This window comes from Beta vulgaris, chromosome 2 (assembly GCF_026745355.1).
Source record: "Beta vulgaris subsp. vulgaris cultivar EL10 chromosome 2, EL10.2, whole genome shotgun sequence".
NCBI lineage: Eukaryota > Viridiplantae > Streptophyta > Magnoliopsida > Caryophyllales > Amaranthaceae > Beta > Beta vulgaris.
This window is the reverse complement of record NC_079203.1, coordinates 50838341-50859159: the sequence shown is the minus strand read 5'-3', so window position 1 is coordinate 50859159 and position 20819 is coordinate 50838341. Positions and strand designations below refer to the sequence as shown.

The following is a 20819-nucleotide window of genomic DNA, read 5'->3' as shown; positions in this document are numbered from 1 at the left end:
CTTTCCAAACAATTTTAATATTACCATTACAATTTTTTATATATTTCTCTAGCTTATTAGAACAATCACATTTGTGATTCGTGTCATACACATTTAAAAACTATTATATGAAAGATAAGAATACATAAGATATCGAATATTATAATTTAAAACATCTAGATAAAATAATTGTTGTATTCAAAAAATAATATCAACAATTGAATAAAAATAATGTTTCTAAAAAATTATATATGGCATTATTATCAAATACTTCTTCCGTTTCATTTTAATCTACACATTTACATTTTTCACGCATGTCAATGTAAAACTTTGAGGACATATATCTTTAGTTTTGTATTTGTAAAAATTATAAAAGTACATATTAATAAAATACATACTAATACGAATCTAACAAGATCCCACATGACTATGTTTTTATTCACGTATAAATGACAAATGAGAGTCAAAGTGCAATTTGTGAATAATGTAAAATGTCAAAGTGTGTAAATTAATATGAAACGGAGCGAGTATATTATAATTTCCTAAAGAAAATAGAGACATTCGGCATCTAAAAACACGCCACATGTCAATTCTAGGATGACATTTATTCAGCTAACTTTTGTACATGTGTAAAGTACACGAGAAAACTTTTTTGTCGAGTAAGAATATTTGTATTCCAAAAAAACTAAATACATGCATATATATCAAGACTAGCTTTCCACCCGTGCAAAAATGCACGGGAGGTTTTATGTAGAAATGGTTTGGAGTCGTATATAATGTACGACAACATTATTTTGTATATTAAGTAGTTGTTTTTATTCGAAATATATTGAATCCGTGATTATTAGACTCCATGTATTTAAGATTAAAAGAATATAAAATGTAAAATTATATTTAATATATATATAAATCCTTTGTTACAACATTTTAAACTTTAAAAATATTGTAATCGTGATATATACATTTATATTTACGTAAATGAAACAAAAAAACACATTAAAATGCGGGGGAATACTTTGTTTATAAATTTAAGATTTTAGGATGTTTCTCCTAAAATCATGATTTGAATAGTAGCTGATTGATTTCAAGTTTTTATAATCATATCGTGTATTAAAAATAAATTTTAAAACCGACTTATGACCTGTATGTTCAGTGATTGATGTAGCTAATGTCATGATAAAACATGTGTCCAACCATTTTTTTTTTCTAAGCAAAGGTTTGCTTTCTCTTGGTTGGTTTTAGGTTGTAACTGTTTGCTCTAATTAATATAATTACTTGCTTAGCAAAAAAAACTTTCTTAAAACAAAAAAAGTTGAATGAAGAAGCTTTTGTTCTGCCTATCGTTTTATACAGAGGCTCATATAAAAACAGAATGCGCAGCACTACTGTCACTCGATCATGCAACAACTTTCACTCCTTGCTTTCTGTAGTCCCGCTCAACTCCTCTCTCTTATTAAACTATCTTATTACATTTTTTTTTTTTTTATGATATGATTATCCAGATTGTATTAAAAAACAATCTCAAAGTTTTATATAGCATGATTTTCATCAAAATGAATGGGGTTATCTCTAAAATTTCTAAGTGAAAAAATTAATTTAAATAGACAATCACTCAAGAAAATTATACAAATATGGCATATTTTTGTTTTGATTTGCCTTTTATTTCTTAATCACCATATGACCTGTGTTCTTTTTCATATTCTTTTCGATTTTTAAAATTGTATTGTAGAACAATTTCAAACTTCTATATTTACATTCCAACATACTCGTGAATGAGGTGTATCTCGTAATTTAGGTTGAAATATTTATTATGGCCTTGTGATTAAAAAATTTAATATCTTGTAATGAGAATAGTGTAAAATTGGCTTACGACCCTTGTGCTGCAAGATTATGACTTGTGAATTATCTATAATTAGTAGTATGATTGTTCTTATTTTATTAGAACAGGCCTTATAAAAAATATTCTATGTTTTAAATTAGAGAGAAAAGAAAATTAGAGAGAAAACTCCAGCCTACGTGGCAAGACATGAAGCTTCCTCTGCTCTCTTCATCCTAATTTTCTCTGGCCACCTCTTTGCTTATGCCACGTGTCATCTTCATTTCAACCTATTGCTTTGCTTTACCACGTGGTAATGTATGTAAATGCAAGGACAATAATATTACTTTAGGAAAGAATATGATGATATTACTTTAGGAAAGAATATATGATGAAGCAATAATCTATGCAAGCAAATCGGTTTTTTCAAACAAATCAATTTATACACTATGTAGACCATGATGAGGCAATAATCCCATTACTTTATTCAAGCAAATCGGTTTTTTACATATAATATTATAATATAATGCAAGCAAATTGTTTTTTTTAAAATATTATTCTAAAAAAAACACAATCGATTATGGGTCCTATATAATACCGATATCAATTCTTTAACGGTCACTATAATACAATACATAAATCATCTCATTACTTAATAAGATTAATTTTTTTTTGTTATAATAAGATTTTATAAATATAAAATTCTGAAAAATAAAGTAAAATTATAATAAATCAGATGAAACATGTTTTTATTTATTAAATCAGATTTTTATCTTTTAAAAAATAAAATTTTCGAAATCAGAATTCTTTTTTTGTAAATCAGTTTTTCGTCCAAAAAAGAAAATTAGAGAGAAAAGAAAATTCCGAAATTATAACTTGAGTTGGTTTTGGGAAAGGATTAGATTTATTACAGTTAGTGAGTGATAAATATTGAAAAAATCAAGATTCTAAGTCTTAACAGTTAGTGAAAATTAATTTAATATATTAGTAGTATAACAGTCATTTAGGAATTTATAATTGATATTGAAATTAGGATGAATGCACATTTTAATTTTCTGAATTACAATCAGTTTATATTAGAGTGTGATTACATGAACAACTTATATAATAACATTTTTTACCTTTATTTTTCCGCAACTATAATAACAATTCTTGGTGGGTGAATTTTGAATTTTAAATAAAAAACATTTAATTATATTTGACCGGTAGCTATAATTTAGGCAGTTGTTTAAAACTTCCCACACTAATATCATTGTTTGATTTCAAGGTAGTTTTTTTTGGAAGGAAATTATCACGCCATGTGACATCAGATTCTTTTGGATGTGAACACGTTATATAATAGAGTGTCGAATTTGGCGATAATACGTGGCAGATGTAGTAGTAGCATGACACGTAGGCGAAGTGAACACTGAATAATGCTGGCTTGACACATAAGCAAAATGAACCTTGTTTTATATATATATATAGATTGAGTGAAATTAATAAACTATAAGATGATGAATTGTAAATTTTATATCATTTCCTCATAGATCATGTTATGTAAATTTATAGATAGTCAATGAAATATTAAAGACAATAAAAATATTGACATAAAATTATTAATATATTTCTTGCTTAAGAAATTAGGTGTATATTATCAGTGGATGCCATCTAACTTAATTTGTAAAGTATTATAGCGGTGATATTTACGACCTAGGATCAAATCTCATCTAGATCACCATGCTTAATTGCTAATTTAAAAAATATAAATTATATGTATATTATTATAAATGCTTGTGAGATACCAACTTTAGTTCTCAATGATGCTACTATAACATATTCCACTACCACTATAAACTCATATTACCGTTAAATCTCTATTATATAAGGCAACACATGGAAGACACCAAAAATAGAAAAAGGAATAAAAGAAAAAAAATATTGAGAGAATAACTTTTTTTTTTAGGGGATATTGAGAGAATAACTAATTGTTTCATTTAAATGAAAAAAGGGAGAAAGGTAGGACATTTAAACTTAACATCAGTTTTTTTTTTTAGAAAACAAAATGTAAAGACAATTTTTTTACCCAATTAATTTTATTTTCTAATTCATTTGTTATCACACGTTATCGCACGCATTGCGTGCATATAAGACTAGTTTACTAATAAGCTAAGCACTTCCTCTATATTTCTTAGTTTGTCTGTTTTAAATTAAATATGTACGTTTGCTAATGCGCGTTGTTGACCTTTGTTTATTAAATATTAGTAAAAATTATAATTATTGAATAATAATAGATTATTCATTGGAACGGATCAAACAAGCTAAGATTCCATATGAGTAAATTTCATATTATATATTGAGAATTATTTTACCTAATATTCTAAATTTTCCAAGTCAATAAAACATACTGTTCTGCGAAGACCATACTCCAACTTTATATTTGAAGGGGAACTGTTAATGCAATGTTATTAAGAAATACGCAACATGTTCATAAGTACATAAAAGAATTAAGATGAGATTTCTAAACGACAATATTAGTTCAGACAATTTTATATGACTATAATAAAATTATAACCACCATAACTTATGCAATGCAAACCATTTATTTCTAATCTTAAACCTATACAACATTCATTAAATTGACTTTTAAATTAGACCATAATCAAAATAACTAAATAAATAAATAAATTTATATCTATAAATTGATTTTATATTTCGCAAATCTTTGTTAATGGTGATAACGAAAAAATCTAAGGAACAATACTTCAAAAGGAAGAAGATAAAATAACTGATATTCAACAACAGTTTACTTTCTTTTTTAAATTGAAACTAGTCTTTCGCCGATTTTATGTGATTTTAAGGTTCAATGAATAAAAGTAATCTATAAAATAAAGTTATAACATGTTAATAATTATAATGGTTACAATTTTATTGCAGCAATCAATAATCTCGGAAATTGAACGGGCGACGGATGGGGATAAAATCCTCCCCTTTAAACCCCCTTAGGGAGAGGAACGCCCTCATTTAATTTCCTTACGAAAATTGACCCTATTAAGCGGAACTTTAAACTTCCATGCTCCTTCAGATTCACCTAGTCGTAAGAATTTGTCCCTGCGTAACAGATCCCTCCCATGGTTCTCTATCGAGAATCCACCTGTGCCCAGAGGCAGCGACAGATGGGACCGAAACCCTCTTAGTTTGGTGGATCACAATTTGAAGAGAAAGGAACGAAAAGCCCTTCATGACTTTTCCATGTTTAGTTTTTGATGGTATAGAATTAGATTTAGCCTCCGTTTAATTCAACCTATTTTGTCTTGTCTTATCTTATTTTATCTTATTTAATTTGAATTTATCTTATCTGATCTGATTTTATCTTATCTTATTGTTTTCTTGAAATGAGGGAAGATGAGTTAACAGAACATCTTATCTGATATGATCTTATCGTATGAGATGTTAAATAAGTTAAAATAAGTTGAACAAAACATAACCTTAATAGGATAAGAAAAGAGAAAAGAAATTTTCCCTTTTTCTTCCTAAAAGAGGACGAGTTTGGACAATTAGGGCCTGTTCTCTTCGCCATAAAATAGCTGAACTGAACTGAACTGAATAGTGATATCTGAGAGTAAAAGTATTGTCCAGAGCTAAACTGAATTGAACTGAATTGAATTGAACTGAACTGAAAATAAGTTGGGGTGAACATGCCCTTAGAGAGAACTAAAAAAATGAAGATCTCTTAAACCACTCTCTTTGTATATTTTTTTATTTTCCTACTTTAAGTGTACACGTTTGAATGTATTTTTTTTTACTTTAGATATCTTTAATTACATACTAGTAAAAATTATAACTATTGAACATTTTTAAAGTAATCATTGATACAAATCCAACAAGACTCCAGATGACTATGTACTTTATCTTATTTATTGAGAAAAATTTAGAAGATATTCTCTAATTGCGAACAATGTTAAAGATTCCATATACCAATGGCTAACTAAACATTGAATTTTGTAGCATATCCTTCCATTAAACTAGCATTGGTAGTACTATATTTGTCTCATAATATAAACCCTAATTCTGTTTTTACACGAGAATTAAGGTAAAGTAAAATCTTGTTTTATTTGAATAAAAAGATTCATTTTTATTTAGAAAACACTTACATTATTTTTTTTAACAAAAAAATATAAACCGAAAATTAATATTGTATGGTTTAATGTGTAGAAGAGTTTAATGGGTAAAAGATTCCGTTTTGTCATTAATAATAGTGCATTTGAAGCTGAAATTATAAAGACATTTTGGGAATTAAATTTCTTTCATGAGTGTAATTTGAGTATAATTATTGATTGAAAATAGAAATAAAACTTATATTTTGGGACACCTTATTAAAAAACAAGTCTTATATTATGAGACGAAGGGCCGATGGAGTATTATCTTCTATCCTCATCTCTTCCCTTCCTTTAGAAATAAAACAAAAAACTAAAAAACAAGGTGTCTTTGTTTACCAAAAGAAAAAAAAAAAAGGTGTAGAGAAATACCAAACTACTGCTCTCGTCGTATTCACTCTTTAAAAGCATAACGAAGAAAGTTACCTTACAATGTTGGCCAAAACAAGAGGAAGGTCACAAATGTGTTGTCCTAAACATTCCAAAAGTTCCTCACATATTATCCCTATCTATTGTATTTCACCAAATTCTGGAAAACAAACCTTAGACACCAAAAGATTAATAAAAGCTAGAGCATTTGCACCCTTCAAACAAAAAAGCTAAAGCATTTGCAAGTGTTTTCAAGATAACATTTCAAAATTTAACTAAAACATACCTTGTCTCCACATTAGATCAAGAACGGGATCAAAGGGATCAAAAATTGCTAATTCATACAGAGCCATCGAACCGGCCTAACTCGCCACTCTGTCATTGTCTGATTTTTGGTTGTTTGATCACACTTGAAATTATGTATTTACTTATCGTCTTTTTGCCCTTGCTTGGTAGTTAATTATGTGCGAGGAATTTCTAGGGCTGGCAATGGGTCGGGTTGGGTCAAGATCAGGTTGGGTTGGCGGGTTGGCGGGTTGGCGGATTGAGAACCCCTTGACCCAACCTGACCTATTAACTTAAACGGGTTGAAATTTACAACCCAACCCAACCTTATGATAAACGGGTCAACCTTCAGGTCGACCCATTTAATTTTTTTTTCGTGTTTTTTCTAGAAAAAAAATAAAAACAACATAATTTATTTGCAAATAACAGTATGCAGCAAATTAAAATTAAGTCATTGCATAACCATATGATAATATTGTTCAAAATCAACATAACTTTTGTTCAAAATCAACACAAATGTTCAAAATTAACATCATTACAACTTCGTAAGCAATTGTTCAACCTTAAGTGTAATGACTAAGTCATAATAAGCAAGAGCAATAGAGGACTCCAAATTTTTTAGGAGTTTTTTTAGCTTGTTTTTTCATAAATGGGTTAGGTGGGTCAAAATCAGGTTGGAATTTTCAACTTGACCCAACCCATTTAATTAAACGGGTTGGGTCAGGTCGACCCATTTAATTAAACGGGTTCAAATTTTTGACCCAACCCATTATTAATGGGTTGGGTTCGGGTCGGGTTGGTGGGTTGGGTAATATTTTGCCAGCTCTAGGAATTTCTCTATATATTGAGTAATGGGAAGCGGGCTACTCCCCGAAAATGTCCATAGTTGGTTGGGGAAAATAAATCTTATACTTCCTCATTCTAAAGTAAGTGAAACACTTTTCTCGAAAACTCTCACATAAAAGAGAGAAGTGATTCACTTAATTTGAGAATCGAGGAAGTAAAAAAAAAGCCTAAACTTCTTTATTACGCGTAATTATGAACATTTGGGAACTAAAAGAGTAAAGAAAGTAGAAAAGAATACATAAATGTGACTGGTTTTGCTACCCTCAAGTAGTCATTCATAGTGATTCATAAGCTGTCAAAAGAATAACAGGAAAATCTTCAAAGATTACCTTGTAATCAAGCCAAATAGATTTCTTGTCTTCCCCTTTTGCTATGGTAGAATGTTGAGCCTTATCAAAATACATAATCACCAAAAAAAAAAGAGAAAAGAAGTTTGAGGCCTACACCATATAAGACTCAGCAAATTGCATGTTTTACTTTTACATAACCAGGGAACCAGAAGAGCGTTATTGGCCAGGTTAACTCAATAGCATTTACATATAATCCAAGAAAAAAGATAAAGGATAATGTTTATAGATGATGATTACTTGCTGAAAAAATTGATCACTCCAACCATATTGTGATCTCATGAGTGCCAGTTTCTGTTTAGCCTGCACGAAAACGACGAACAAAGATAACTACAGTGTCTGAACTCTGATACATGAAATCTTTTACAGGTTATACATGAAAATGATACTCTTTAAGTACTATTAGTTGGATCTTACTCCATTTTAACTTCAAGGTTGAGACTTAAAAATTAAGATGCATATAGTTATCACTTATCAGTAAGCTAGCTCATGTACACAAGACAAGGATAAACTCTTTGTAACACCCTAAACTGTGATCTTTGTCCTTCAGTCCTACAGGCTACAAGGCATGTCCCCTTACAACACCAACAAGAGCGCGGAACATTCTCAAGGCACTGGATAAAACGAACCATCGATCCATATACTGATATACAGTATCAGTTTGATAAACAGGCTAGAGTACGAAATGTCAAATCCATACATTCTAATAATACGGAGTACAGTCAGTTTAGAGTCTTAAGCATCTTGGCAGGAACAACTAAGTTCTAGGATCAAAGCGCTTTCACCCAAGATATGCAGATGAAAAGCACCCTGAGTAACAAAAACTGCAGAAGTTACGATAAGAACAGAGCGAAAATGGAACAGGAAAGGCTTCAAATAATGAAAAATTTGTCCATATGGTGGAGCAAACTATAGCATGTAAAAGTTAAATACTATGTAGGCTATATAAGTACACTGGACAGAACAACATATAGAATACATAAAAGTATTGTATGAAGTATTCAGTAACAGAAGTCACAGATTGAAATGTTTTGATAAAAGTATGTAAATATGGAAAAGAAAAAGGAGATTGATCACAGAAGAGGAGGACACAAGAAGACAACAAAAGAAAGTTTAGTCTACATCTGTCTTAATTATCAAGTTGAAAATCCAGTCCACTTAATCTGGGCCAACCTAAAGTAGAGAAAGACTCACCTCCATAGGATTCTACTTGAGGTCTCAATTTTCATAGTGGAGAGTTTTTATTATTTTCCAAAAGCACATCCACAATAGCCAGTCTCTTCCCACCACCTTATGAACAAAGATTTTTATCAACCTCCATTCTGCTATGTGGTTGGGACAAAGTACTAAACTTGTCCATGTGACCTTGTCTAAAATTATAACCTGCAAAACCAGACTCTTAAGATTAAAGTGCCAATCATCTCGATTATGATTCGGGTGGACACTGATTGGTTAAAGTGATCATTATGTACTAATTCAACCTAGTCATAACAATGATTTGCTATTTAATATGCACTTTGTCATACAATAAATCCAAGCTTATCATCATGATACGATTTTCAAGTAATAATGCATAGACTTAGAGGCACAACAAAGTTTAAGGATCTCCACTTTGACAAACTAAAGCAAGCATAACATGATATTGCATGATCTCAACATCAACGAAATTCAATTCGAGAGTATAATGCGTGGGAAGTCTACTGAAAACAACAAGCTTGTTAAGGTGGGTTGAACACAATGCGCTGCCTAGTTTTGTTTAAGTACTTCAAAAGTCTACCACTGTCTGTCTGTAGTCTGTAGTCTGTACTAATTTACACGTTCTGGATCGTCGTTCTCAGTGGGTTGGCCAGGCCAATCAGGTAACTCTAATGACTAATCAGGTGTTATTAAAAGTCATATTGTAGCACAAGTCTACTACTCTCTACCTTATGTTCACCTACTCCTCCATATACGCAAATGAAAAATAAATCAATGATATGGAGATGACACTGCCTGCCACTGTCAGCATTGTCCTTATTAGGCAACTCAACTTACACGGGACTGGAAAGTTCTCTAATTAATAATTGTTGTAAGGTTTTTTCTACATTCCTTTGCATCTAGCCACATACAAGATGAAATTGCATTAAAATTGAACCTAAAAGACCTTCTGTGATGACCAAGACACACTAACATTCTAACAATCAGATCAGATAGAATTTCAGCTGCATAATAACACTGATTTGCAGGCTTTATGTTGCAGCAAAATGAAGTATGGTTCACCTTTCTTATTATGGTATACACTTCTTTTAACACAACATATGCACAGAATGATACAATCATATAAGTGCAATTTAATAGCTGAGTTAAAGCCAAAAATAGGATAATATTTTATGAAGATCTGCCAGCAACTTGTGAGTGCTGAGTCATTGAGTCTTTAAATATATGTATAGGGAAGAAAAAGAAGCTTCCTACTATTAATCTTACTCATCTTTTTTCATTTATGTCACACTCTACAGTAAGCTCAAAGAGTTCTGAGAGAAATAAACCATCTAGATTGGCATCAGAAGTCCACCTTGTAAAAATTGACTCTATGACCCCATATAGTTCCTTTCTTTCATTATCCATAGCATTCATCATATAAATAATAGTGTCCCCAATAAGTGATCTCTCTCTCTTATGTAAGCACCTTTATTTTTCACATGAAAATCATTAATAAAACTCTAATCTGTCCATGTATGTCTGCAACTGCACGGATTAATACGTCACGCAACGCGTGCATATATGATCCATTGAAGAAATTAAAGTAATAATAAGCTTTAGTGGCTGTAAATACATGAGCAAAGTACTACATAGTTCATGGCCATAATCCACATGATTTTCCTTAGATAACTTTTTATGCTTATGTCCACTACTATCTTGTATCTTCACCTCCCTATATAAGACCTGGCTGCACACTCCCCTTCCCATCTCATTTTGCACTACTTTTAACTCTCTAAACCCATTTCATTTTCATAATCATTTCCAGTTAAGCTACACTTTCGAATTTCCGAATATTTCGTTCTTCTACGACTTCAATCTAAAACCATGCAGTCTAATGAAGTTACAGGACTTCAATATTTAGCTCCTTCAAACCAAAGTCCATACCCCTACTTTCCTGGTATGGCACAGAATGATATATCCCCATTGCAAATCAATAAATACACCAACCTATTATACAATCTCCAGATTGGATCACAACTTCAAGAATTCACTCCACATCCATCATGTTTTAGCAGCAACTCTACATCTGATGAAGCTGATGAGCAGCAGCTGACTATTATCAATGAGAGGAAGCAGAGAAGGATGATATCCAACAGGGAGTCTGCACGTCGATCACGTATGCGCAAGCAGAGACATTTGGATGAGCTCTGGTCCCAGGTTGTTTGGCTCAGAAATGAGAATCACCAGCTCATTGATAAGCTAAATCATGTCACAGAAAGCCATGATCGCGTCCTTCAAGAGAATGTTCAACTCAAAGAAGAGACTTCAGAACTTCGTCAGATGGTAACTGACATGCAACTCAGCAGTCCTTACTCCACTCTCAGAGATTTAGAGGAGGTTGCTAATGCAGCCTACCTTGGAGAGGAATCACCAAACTAATCCAAATGTTCCATTGGTTTCGCTACCGCCTCTAGGACAACTATGATTTTAGATTTTTGTTCCCATTGCTGCTCCTTCATTGGGTTAGGTCAATTAGTCATTGTCTATGCCTCTTTTAAGCTAAGCTATATCCCATTCAAGAAAATCTAGTGCTGGCAAGAATACATCTAGAGCATTTCTGCCACTATCATACATATAATGAGTTATCTCATTCTCTTTTATAGCTCTTGTCAATAAAATCTGAGTTTAACAAAAGTGCGCTTGCAGATAAGTTTTGTACATATAAGTATATAACATCCAAGCTGCCACACCCTATAACATAAGTTTCACATACCTCAAAAACATAATCATGTTGACATATATATCTGCACCACAGAAAAATAAATTGTATTTCATGAATTTACTGACCCATATCTGCATAGCAGGAACCATGATCCTTAAGGTGTTGGTTACATTGAAAGCCCCCATCTGCATCAAAACGTTGATAAGTATCATAGTAGGAATACGGCTAAACTAATAAAGACCGAAGGGAGTATTATTTATCCTGATTTAAGCTCGACATTCAAAGAATTGAGGATAACTAAAACTTATTATGAATTGTGAAGTATGGTCATGATCATATCAGGTGTTTAACCCTGATGCAGAAATGGTCGCATGAATGGTATTATGTGCACGTAAAGCACTAGTTGAACAGATACAGCCAACTAGGTGGTGGGGTTTCTGATAATCAATAAGGGAAGAGCTACTATATTACATTTACAATTTTACATAGTTAATTATCTGTTTAAGATTATGGAATCAAGTTATTAGTGAGTAACTTTGGATTAGGAACAAACCAATCCAATTATGAGGACTACCACTTTCACTGTTCAAGGGAAAATCAGTAATACCAGGTCAATAGTTTATAATAATCTAAAACTAGATTTACACTACTAGCGTACTTCCTCCGTTCACTTTGAGTTGTAGCATGTTGACTTTCACACTTGCCAACGTATAACTTTAACCCTTCAGGCTTCATATCTCTAATTATAGATATGTAAGAATTAGATATTGTGAAGAGTTATATGAGAGTATGAGACTGATGTAACAAGATTACACATGACTATAATTAGCCTTATATAAATGAGTTTTTATATGGGAAAAAACCAATTAAAATAGGATTTTTGTGGGAAAACACTACTTAAATTTTTTTTTTGGAGGGAAGGACCAAGTAAAATACATACCTTCACAAATAAATACCACATTACGATTTTCAGGCCAAATTGTCAACTTCCCGACGTTGACAATTGGTTTCCCCTAAAACCTCGGTTTTCTGTTTGTCAACTCACATTCTTTGTTTTCTCCTTTTTATTTCACGAGATTACCATCTTTTTTCTTTCTCCCCCTAAAATCTTCATGTCGTCTTCTTCTCCTTCTTACGTACTTCTCCGTCTTCTGAGTTAACTCTCTCTCTTCCTCTCTCCTCACTCGCTCACATTGTTCCATATTTCCCCAAAAATTTAACCTTTGTTTTTTTAATCAAGATTTTCCCACAACGGAAAAATGGCGAATAGTGGTAAACTCATTTCAGAACTAGGTATAGATCCCCTTTCAAATCGACTCAAGACTCGCCGCTTTCGTTTACCAACAACAACAAGCCTAATTTCTGATCTGGGTTCACCCAATTCTCCTCTACGAGCTCGGATGAGCGCATCCGTTCCGAGTTCTCTACTACTAACCGCTCCGAGGTTGAGTATCCAAGTTGATGATGAGAGTTTCAGATTCAATGAAATGAGAGAAATTGGGGAAATTAGGGCTTAAATAGTAAGAGTCTAAGAGGGGGATAAGACATGACAAGAAAAACTGAGGTTTTGGAGGGAAAGAAATTGTAATGTCGGGAAGTTGACAATTTGTCTTGAAAATCAAAACGTAGTGTTTAGTTGCTACGGAAGTATTTTAATTGGTCCTTCCCCCAGAAAAAATTGATGTGGTGTTTCTTCACAAAATCCTATTTTAATTGATCCTTCCCCGCAAAAAATCGTATATAAATCACCAAAAATGATCAAATCCAAGCAAGTAAATAGGGCAAAATATCAAATGTTGCAACTAAAAGTGAAAGGAGGAAATATATAATTATATTGGTAGATGAACAAAGTAAATTTCCTAAATTGTTATCCCCAAAGTATACATCTTGATTGAAATACTGCACCATTCTTGTCCTAGTGTTAAACTTTTTACAAACATTAAGCCTCAAGGAGAATATACCAGAATCATTAAGAAAACTTTATTTGATCTAGAAATTAGTACAGTATGTATATAAAGTATTATGGTAGATAGCAGACTGTATTAAGAAAATTGATAAACAGAAAACAGATTCCGCAAATAACAGATTGTTTAGTCAAATATAGTATTGGACTATTGGGGATTCAATTTAGTCCAGTGTTTGCAAAGGTGCGTCGTGCTGAAGCCCAAAGCGTTGCTGCCCAAGCACTTAAAAAGGCGTGCTTTCTATCAACACTAGGATCTGTTTTCTTCATCTTATTTTTTGTTAATGGTTTAGAAAAAATAAGAGAAGTTTAGGAAAATTTAGAGTAATTCATAAAATAAAGTTAAGCGAAAATAAAGTGAAAAGAACATACTTGATACAGTGCTTGCATTAATTTCCATTTCGGCAACTTGTTTTTAGACCCCCACAAACTTAAGAGTCGAGAAAGGCTGCGTTATTTTGGTGATTTCTCCAAGTGAAGGGGTTACTCTATCTCTATTCCTTGCTGAAGCCTTTCTTCAAAAGGATCCTATCATTTCCACAAAGATTACAATTTTGAAAGAAAAAAATTAATTTGATATATTACTACTAAAATAAAGCGTGTTTTAAAATGAAACTAGTTATTATGCCCGGGCTACGCTTCGGGTAAGAAAATTTTCATTTATTAATATTATAAATTAAGATGATAACACTAAATGTTATTTGGTCTAGTGGTTAAAACTTTAGTATATGTTCTTGAGGTCTCGGGATCAAAACCTATACTACTCTTTTGGAAACGCCCTTAAACGAAAAGAGAGAAAATCTTTAGGAAAAGAAGGGAGTATGTAACTATAAAATATAGTCGATCAAATCAGTGCGGCCCAACTCAATTTTTGGGCCGTTTTGGGCATAATTTTTTTTGACCTGCGATTGGGTCCAACCCGATATTTTTTGGTTTGAGACATGGTTTGTGCAAGTCAAAAATGGCTTTTTAGTCTAATTTTTGGTCCGGTCTATTTTGGCTCGAAATAGCGTGCTTTGGACACAAAATTTTTGGCCCGAAGTTTGGCATGTCCTAGCCCGACCAAAGGGCAAATTTTTTAAGGCATTACCTGGTCCGAACCCATGATCACCTCTACTATAAAGACGCAAACGTGTTTTTTTTCTAACACTTACTAAGGTAACAACATTCTTAAATTAAATGTCGCCTCCTCTCTCCTTCCTTTTCTCTCTTCTCTCTCCTCTCCCACAAAACCCTAGTTTTCAACCTAGGGGCTACCACCACCCTTTTGGGCGGTGGTAAGCCCCTTTTCTCGTTTTATTACTAGTTTTTTATGTTTATGTTTCCAATAAATCTTAGTCTCTCTCTAATGGAGAGTTTTTCTACCCATATATTGGGTTATGTCTACCCATATGTTGGGTTTTATCTCTCTCCATGTGAGAGTTTAGAGAATTTGTTTTTGGGTTTTTGTGTATTTCAAGATGTTGATTTGTTGATCGAAATTTGTGCGGAGTTGCAACAGATGTCAAGACTTCGTTTACAAGCACTTGAATTGAATCCGGTTCTACTTCAAAACCACAAAAGATCGATAGACCCCCTTGCAGAAGGCTGCATCAGACAGCGATGTGAAAGACAAGGGTTTTCAGAAGTGTTAGATCTACTCAACGATCGTGGTTCTATCATATTAGAATTGTATTTATTTTATATATTTGTTTAGTTTTGACTTTTATTGTAGATGTCGTATGACTTTGAATCAATGAATTAATGTTACTTTCAAAAAAGAAAAGAAAAGGTAACAACATTCTTTTATCCGAATACAATTGAAATTGTTATTTTTATCCCCAATTTATTATAACTTTTTTTTAATGACAACTTATCATGTTATAACGTCTATTTTTCAATTTCGCACTAGATAGAAAATTACGAAAAACTAATAAAATAAATTATAAAAGTTATGAATAATAATATATTTCATAATTCTTACTTACTAGGCATCGTCCGAGCGTAAATACTAGTTAAATATATTAAATATATGAGAATGAGAGAACTTTGGCGAGAAAATAATGATCCCATTGGTTTGTTAGGTTTGTTACATTTGTAATACTCACATCTAGAAATACTTCCTCGCAATGTTTTGACTTTTTCATTAGATATACATATCTATATTTATTTACTGCTGATTATAGCTAGTATGTAATACAAATTTTGATATTTGAAATATTGTTGGATTCATCTCAATATATATTTATAAGATTTCAAACTTTTTATAATTTTCATACATAAATTACTAGAGATATTAATAGTCAAATTTATGTATCATTAAGTAGAATTGCTATTTGTTTTCAACTTCTATTTATTGTATAAAATTATATAGAGTGCCCACTAGGTACACAAAAACCCAAAAACAAATTCTCTAAACTTCTATGATTTTAGCCGAGCCGAGCTTGGTTTTGTTTTCAACTTCTATTAAGTAGAATTGCTATTTGTTTTCAACTTCTATTTATTCTATAAAAAATTTATCTCTCTCCATGTGAGAGTCTAGAGAATTGCTATTTGTTTTCAACTTCTATTTATAAAATTATATAGAGTTTAAAATTGTAATTTTACGAGCCAAGCTTCGAGCCGAGCCGAGCTTGGTTTTGTTCGTTTCGAGCTCGAGCCGAGCCTAAATTTTTTAGGCTCGACGAGCTTCGAGCCGAGCCGAGCTCGAACTCATTCATTCTCGAGCCGAGCCGAGCCGAGCTCGAACTCATTCATTCTCGAGCCGAGCCGAGCCTGGATATGTTCGGTCTCGGTTCGGCTCGTTAACACCCCTAGTGCCCACATTGCTTCAAACAAACAAGTTGTTCATGTAACAACCCCTCTTAAGCATCATTATTAGGTTATTTAATATTTCCTCTCTTTCATTTTTAACTAACCTATTTTCTTATCTATGTATGTCACAATGTGGGACTCATAGTTCAAAATGGGTGTAAATTTGCCACCATTTATTCAGAGCGCAACCACCCAAGGACATTTTCCTCCATAAACAGAAGGTGATATAATAGAATACTTTATAACCCAAATCATCATAATATGATGCAGTCTGATGTGTGACAATATATCGATTCAAACTATACATCCTATTTATCTTATCTAGGGCTAACAATTCCAGACCCGACACGAACCCGACACGAAGACGGATGACACAAACTCAACCCGATTAGTTACATTTGTCCTATTATGCAGTTATTCTACTTTTTATATCATTTTTAATTCATCTGGGGACCAACCCGAAATCGACACGAAAACAAACACGAACACGACCCACTAACAGAAATGGCCAGCCCTAATCTTATCCAATTACTCGGAACATTGCCTATATGGTATGGCTATATCCAAGTTGATACTTCATTTAAGAATGGTGGAAATAATAGAGGGTGATAAATTGACAATGAATAACTAGTATATCATTTGATCATTTAAATGGATGAAATTGAAAACCTAACTTAAAAAAAAAAACTCAAAAGTCTAAAACCACCGACCCAAACCCAAAACCTGTCCAGCTATACAGACTCCATTAAACAATAATTCATCGAACTTTTCTTCACTCTCACTTCTCAGTTCTCACTCTCTTCTTACACAAAAACCCACACTTTCTTCTCTTCTGAGATCAGTAACAAAAAAACCCAGAACACAAAAAATAAATCTTCCATTGAAGAAGATCTTCAAAGAAAAACATCAATGGCGGTTGCTGGGAGAGGAGGACGAGGTGGGTCCGGGTCGGGTATTGCAGGAATACGTAGTATAATGTCATACCCGATCTTCGTTTCCGTCATTTTCTCTCTCCTCTTCCTCGCTGCTCTTAAACTCCTCTTCACCTCTCCTTCTTATCCCTCTTCTTCAGATCCCGTATGTTTTCTTTACTCTTCTGTTTTTGTTTATATCTATATAACATTGATTTAGTTTCCAATTGTTTTCTTTTATTTCGTTCATTTGTTTGTGTAATTGACATTGAATTGCTTGTTTTTAGCTTGTTTAATTAGCTTCTTCAATAAGTTTTTCCAAGTTTAGAACCAGATCTTTGTTTGAGGTATTTTGTTGATTTATTTTGGGAGTAGTGAGTGATCATAGATATGTATCAATGGTTAAATTGAGCTTTTTTCCAATTATATATGGTGTTTATGATGGAACTTTCTTTAGTACGGAGCTTGTTCTGTTTTGTTTTTGAACTGCTGGGATTTTGTTGTTGCAAGTGTATGAGGGAATTTTGGGTAAATTAGTTGTATTATATGTTGAAGGAGATGTTAGGGTTTGGAAATTTGGAAGAATTTAATGGAGTATTGTGAAAATTACATATAGTTGTGTAAGATAAATATGCAGTGTAATGTGGTTTGCATGACTCAGTATTGGCATCGCAATTAGGGGTGTGATTGGTTGGACGGAAAACATTTCCAACAAAAAGTGGTTTTCTATGAAAACAACTTTCTAGAGGAAGACTCAATTCTAGATTGATTTTCCATTGTTTGGTTTAAAGGAAAGTAACTTTCCTTTGAAGCACTTTCCTTTGTGTTGTGTTATTGTTTGATAGAGTGAGGGAAATTGTGGCTTCCCTTGCCTCCCTAGGGAGAGTAATTTCCCACCATTGGAAAATGAAGCTCTTCATTGATCTGATCCAAACCAAACAGAGAAAAATGAGGAAAATAGTTTTCGTGGGAAGAATCTCCCAACCAAACACACCCTAGATAAATGGTTGCATTTGTAGACATTATTGGGGTTTGCTTATGATTTAATTATTAAAACAGGACATGCCGACAACAGGGAATGCATATATTCATAGGTCATTTCTAGCTTTGAAGTCAGATCCGCTGAAAACCAGGCTTGATTTGATTCATAAACAAGCCCATGATCACATAATGCTTGTAAATGCCTACGCTGCCTATGCAAGGAAGCTGAAACTTGACAATTCACGGCAGCTTAAGCTGTATGATGACTTAGCACAGAATTTTACAGAGATGCTGTCTAAACCTGCCTACCGTGGTGCTTTGTTTGAGACGGAAGGCACTGTGGATGAGGATGTCTTGAGGCAATTTGAGAAAGAAGTGAAAGATAAGGTGAAGGTTGCGAGGTTGATGATTGCTGAAGCTAAAGAGTCGTATGACAATCAGTTGAAGATTCAGAAACTGAAGGACACTATATTCGCAGTTCATGAGCAGTTTGTTAAAGCGAAAAAGAATGGTGCTTTGGCAAGCTACGTTGCTGCGAAATCTGTGCCCAAAAGTTTGCATTGTCTAGCTATGAGGCTTGTTGGAGAGAGGATTGCCAATCCAGAGAAATATAAGGACGAAGAGCCGAAACCTGAGTTTGAGGACCCAACTTTGTATCATTATGCAATATTCTCAGAAAATGTCATAGCTGTATCAGTTGTTGTGAATTCAGTGGTAAAGAATGCAAAAGAGCCGTGGAAGCATGTTTTCCATGTGGTGACAGATAGGAAGATTGTTGCAGCAATGAAGGTTTGGTTCAAGATGCGACCTGCTAGAGGGGGAGCCCATGTTGAGGTGAAAGCTGTGGAAGACTTCAAGTTTTTAAATCCGTCATATGTGCCAGTGCTTAGACAACTTGAATCAGAAAAGTCACAAACACATGATTCTGAGAATCAGGCAGAGAATGCTACTAAAGATCTCGGCAACTTGAAATTCACAAATCCCAAATACTTGTCGATGCTGAGTCATCTCCGGTTTTACTTGCCAGAGATGTATCCTGATCTGCACCGTATTATGCTCTTGGATGATGATGTTGTGGTTCAGAAGGATTTGACAGATTTGTGGAACATTGACCTAGATGGTAAGGTGAATGGGGCTGTTGAGACATGCTTTGGGTCCTTCCATAGGTACTCGCACTACTTGAATTTCTCTCATCCTCTAATTAGGGAGAACTTCAACCCCAAAGCTTGTGCCTGGGCTTACGGGATGAACATATTTGACCTGGATGCTTGGAGGCGTGAGAAATGCACAGAGCAGTACCATTACTGGCAGAACTTGGTATGATTGTGTCTCCCTGCTAAGCTTTGTATTTTATATTATCTTTTTCATTTTAATTTTCAAATGTCTTGAGCTAGATTTCTTTTGACCCTTTCTCTCTTGTATGATATTTCTAGAATGAAGAATCTACCTTGTGGCAATTAGGAACACTTCCGGCTGGCCTGGCCACATTCTACTCTAAAACAAAATCCTTGGACAAGTCGTGGCACATCCTTGGGCTTGGTTACAACCCAAGTGTGAGCATGGATGAGATCACTAATGCAGCGGTGGTTCATTTTAGTGGGAGCATGAAGCCTTGGCTTGATATTGCCATGAATCAGTATAAGGAGCTATGGACCAAGTATGTGGATAATGACATGGAGTTTGTGCAGATGTGCAATTTTGGCTTGTAGACGTTTATGGTTCTTCTGAATCTTCTCTTTTAGCAACAAGGTAACCGGAAAGTGTTATATAGTCAAAAATTCATCCGAGTTACTCATACTTGTTAGATCTGCTCGCAAGCCCCCCAAAAAAGTTTAGTTATGCTAACTCACATTCTTTTTCCTATTGGTCCGTTTGCTTTCTTGATCTTTCTTCATCTTTCCATCAGCCACAAAGGTGCTCCTGTTGGCCTGTAGTCAAACACCCAGCTTGGGTAGTTTATATACAGAATGTATTCTTCTATGACACTTAATGTGCCTGGATTAGCGATATGTAGACAACAATTTGATAAGTGATTAAGATTACACGATTGCTCTTAGTTTTTAATTGTATGTATACTCGACTTGGTATATTGAAGATGGTTTACAATGGTAAATCTTTTGGTGGCTTCAGTATCAGTTGGTGAAAGAACTTTGGAAATAGTTTTACTAGTAATATGAGTAGTCCATTCCGATCACGCTCGTCCCAGAGCTAGGAAATCCACTTGCTTCGACTTCTCCACCTTTTTGTAGATTCTATCAAGTGTTAGGTTATCATCCGCTTTCATGTGTGTATCTTTTCAGTTCAGTGTGTAAAATTCAGGCTGTTTTCCTGTTTCAGATTGTTTATATAATTTTTTTTCATGTTTGAGTAGAGGTTGCCGTTGGGCCTAGTCTCAACCCAAGCCATTCCACTTGGTGGGTGGGCAGTGCTTCTAGTATATCAACCGCCCGATTATGTGTAAGCTAAATATTTTGACCCACCTGGACCGATCT

At 33.5% G+C, this 20819-nt stretch overlaps 2 protein-coding genes and 1 long non-coding RNA gene across 3 annotated transcripts; 2 read left to right on the top strand and 1 right to left on the bottom strand.

Moving 5' to 3' along the window:
• Positions 1 to 7737: 7737 nt before the first annotated feature.
• On the bottom strand, positions 7738 to 14180 carry LOC104907334 (uncharacterized). The gene is made up of 4 exons (XR_792002.3): positions 14015 to 14180; positions 11805 to 11864; positions 8973 to 9161; positions 7738 to 8081 (listed from the first exon to the last, which is right to left on the bottom strand). It is a non-coding gene; the product is annotated as an uncharacterized LOC104907334 (long non-coding RNA).
• LOC104907325 (basic leucine zipper 43) lies at positions 10447 to 11651 on the top strand. Its single transcript, XM_010696240.4, has one exon. The coding sequence runs from the start codon at positions 10842 to 10844 to the stop codon at positions 11394 to 11396; it is 555 nt and encodes a 184-aa protein (XP_010694542.1). The 5' UTR covers positions 10447 to 10841; the 3' UTR covers positions 11397 to 11651.
• A 2915-nt stretch (positions 14181 to 17095) lies between the features above and the next one.
• LOC104907343 (probable galacturonosyltransferase 9) lies at positions 17096 to 20456 on the top strand. Its single transcript, XM_010696262.4, has 3 exons — positions 17096 to 17512; positions 18406 to 19644; positions 19761 to 20456. The coding sequence occupies exons 1-3, from the start codon at positions 17345 to 17347 to the stop codon at positions 20034 to 20036; spliced, it is 1683 nt and encodes a 560-aa protein (XP_010694564.1). The 5' UTR covers positions 17096 to 17344; the 3' UTR covers positions 20037 to 20456.
• The last annotated feature ends 363 nt before the right edge of the window (positions 20457 to 20819 follow it).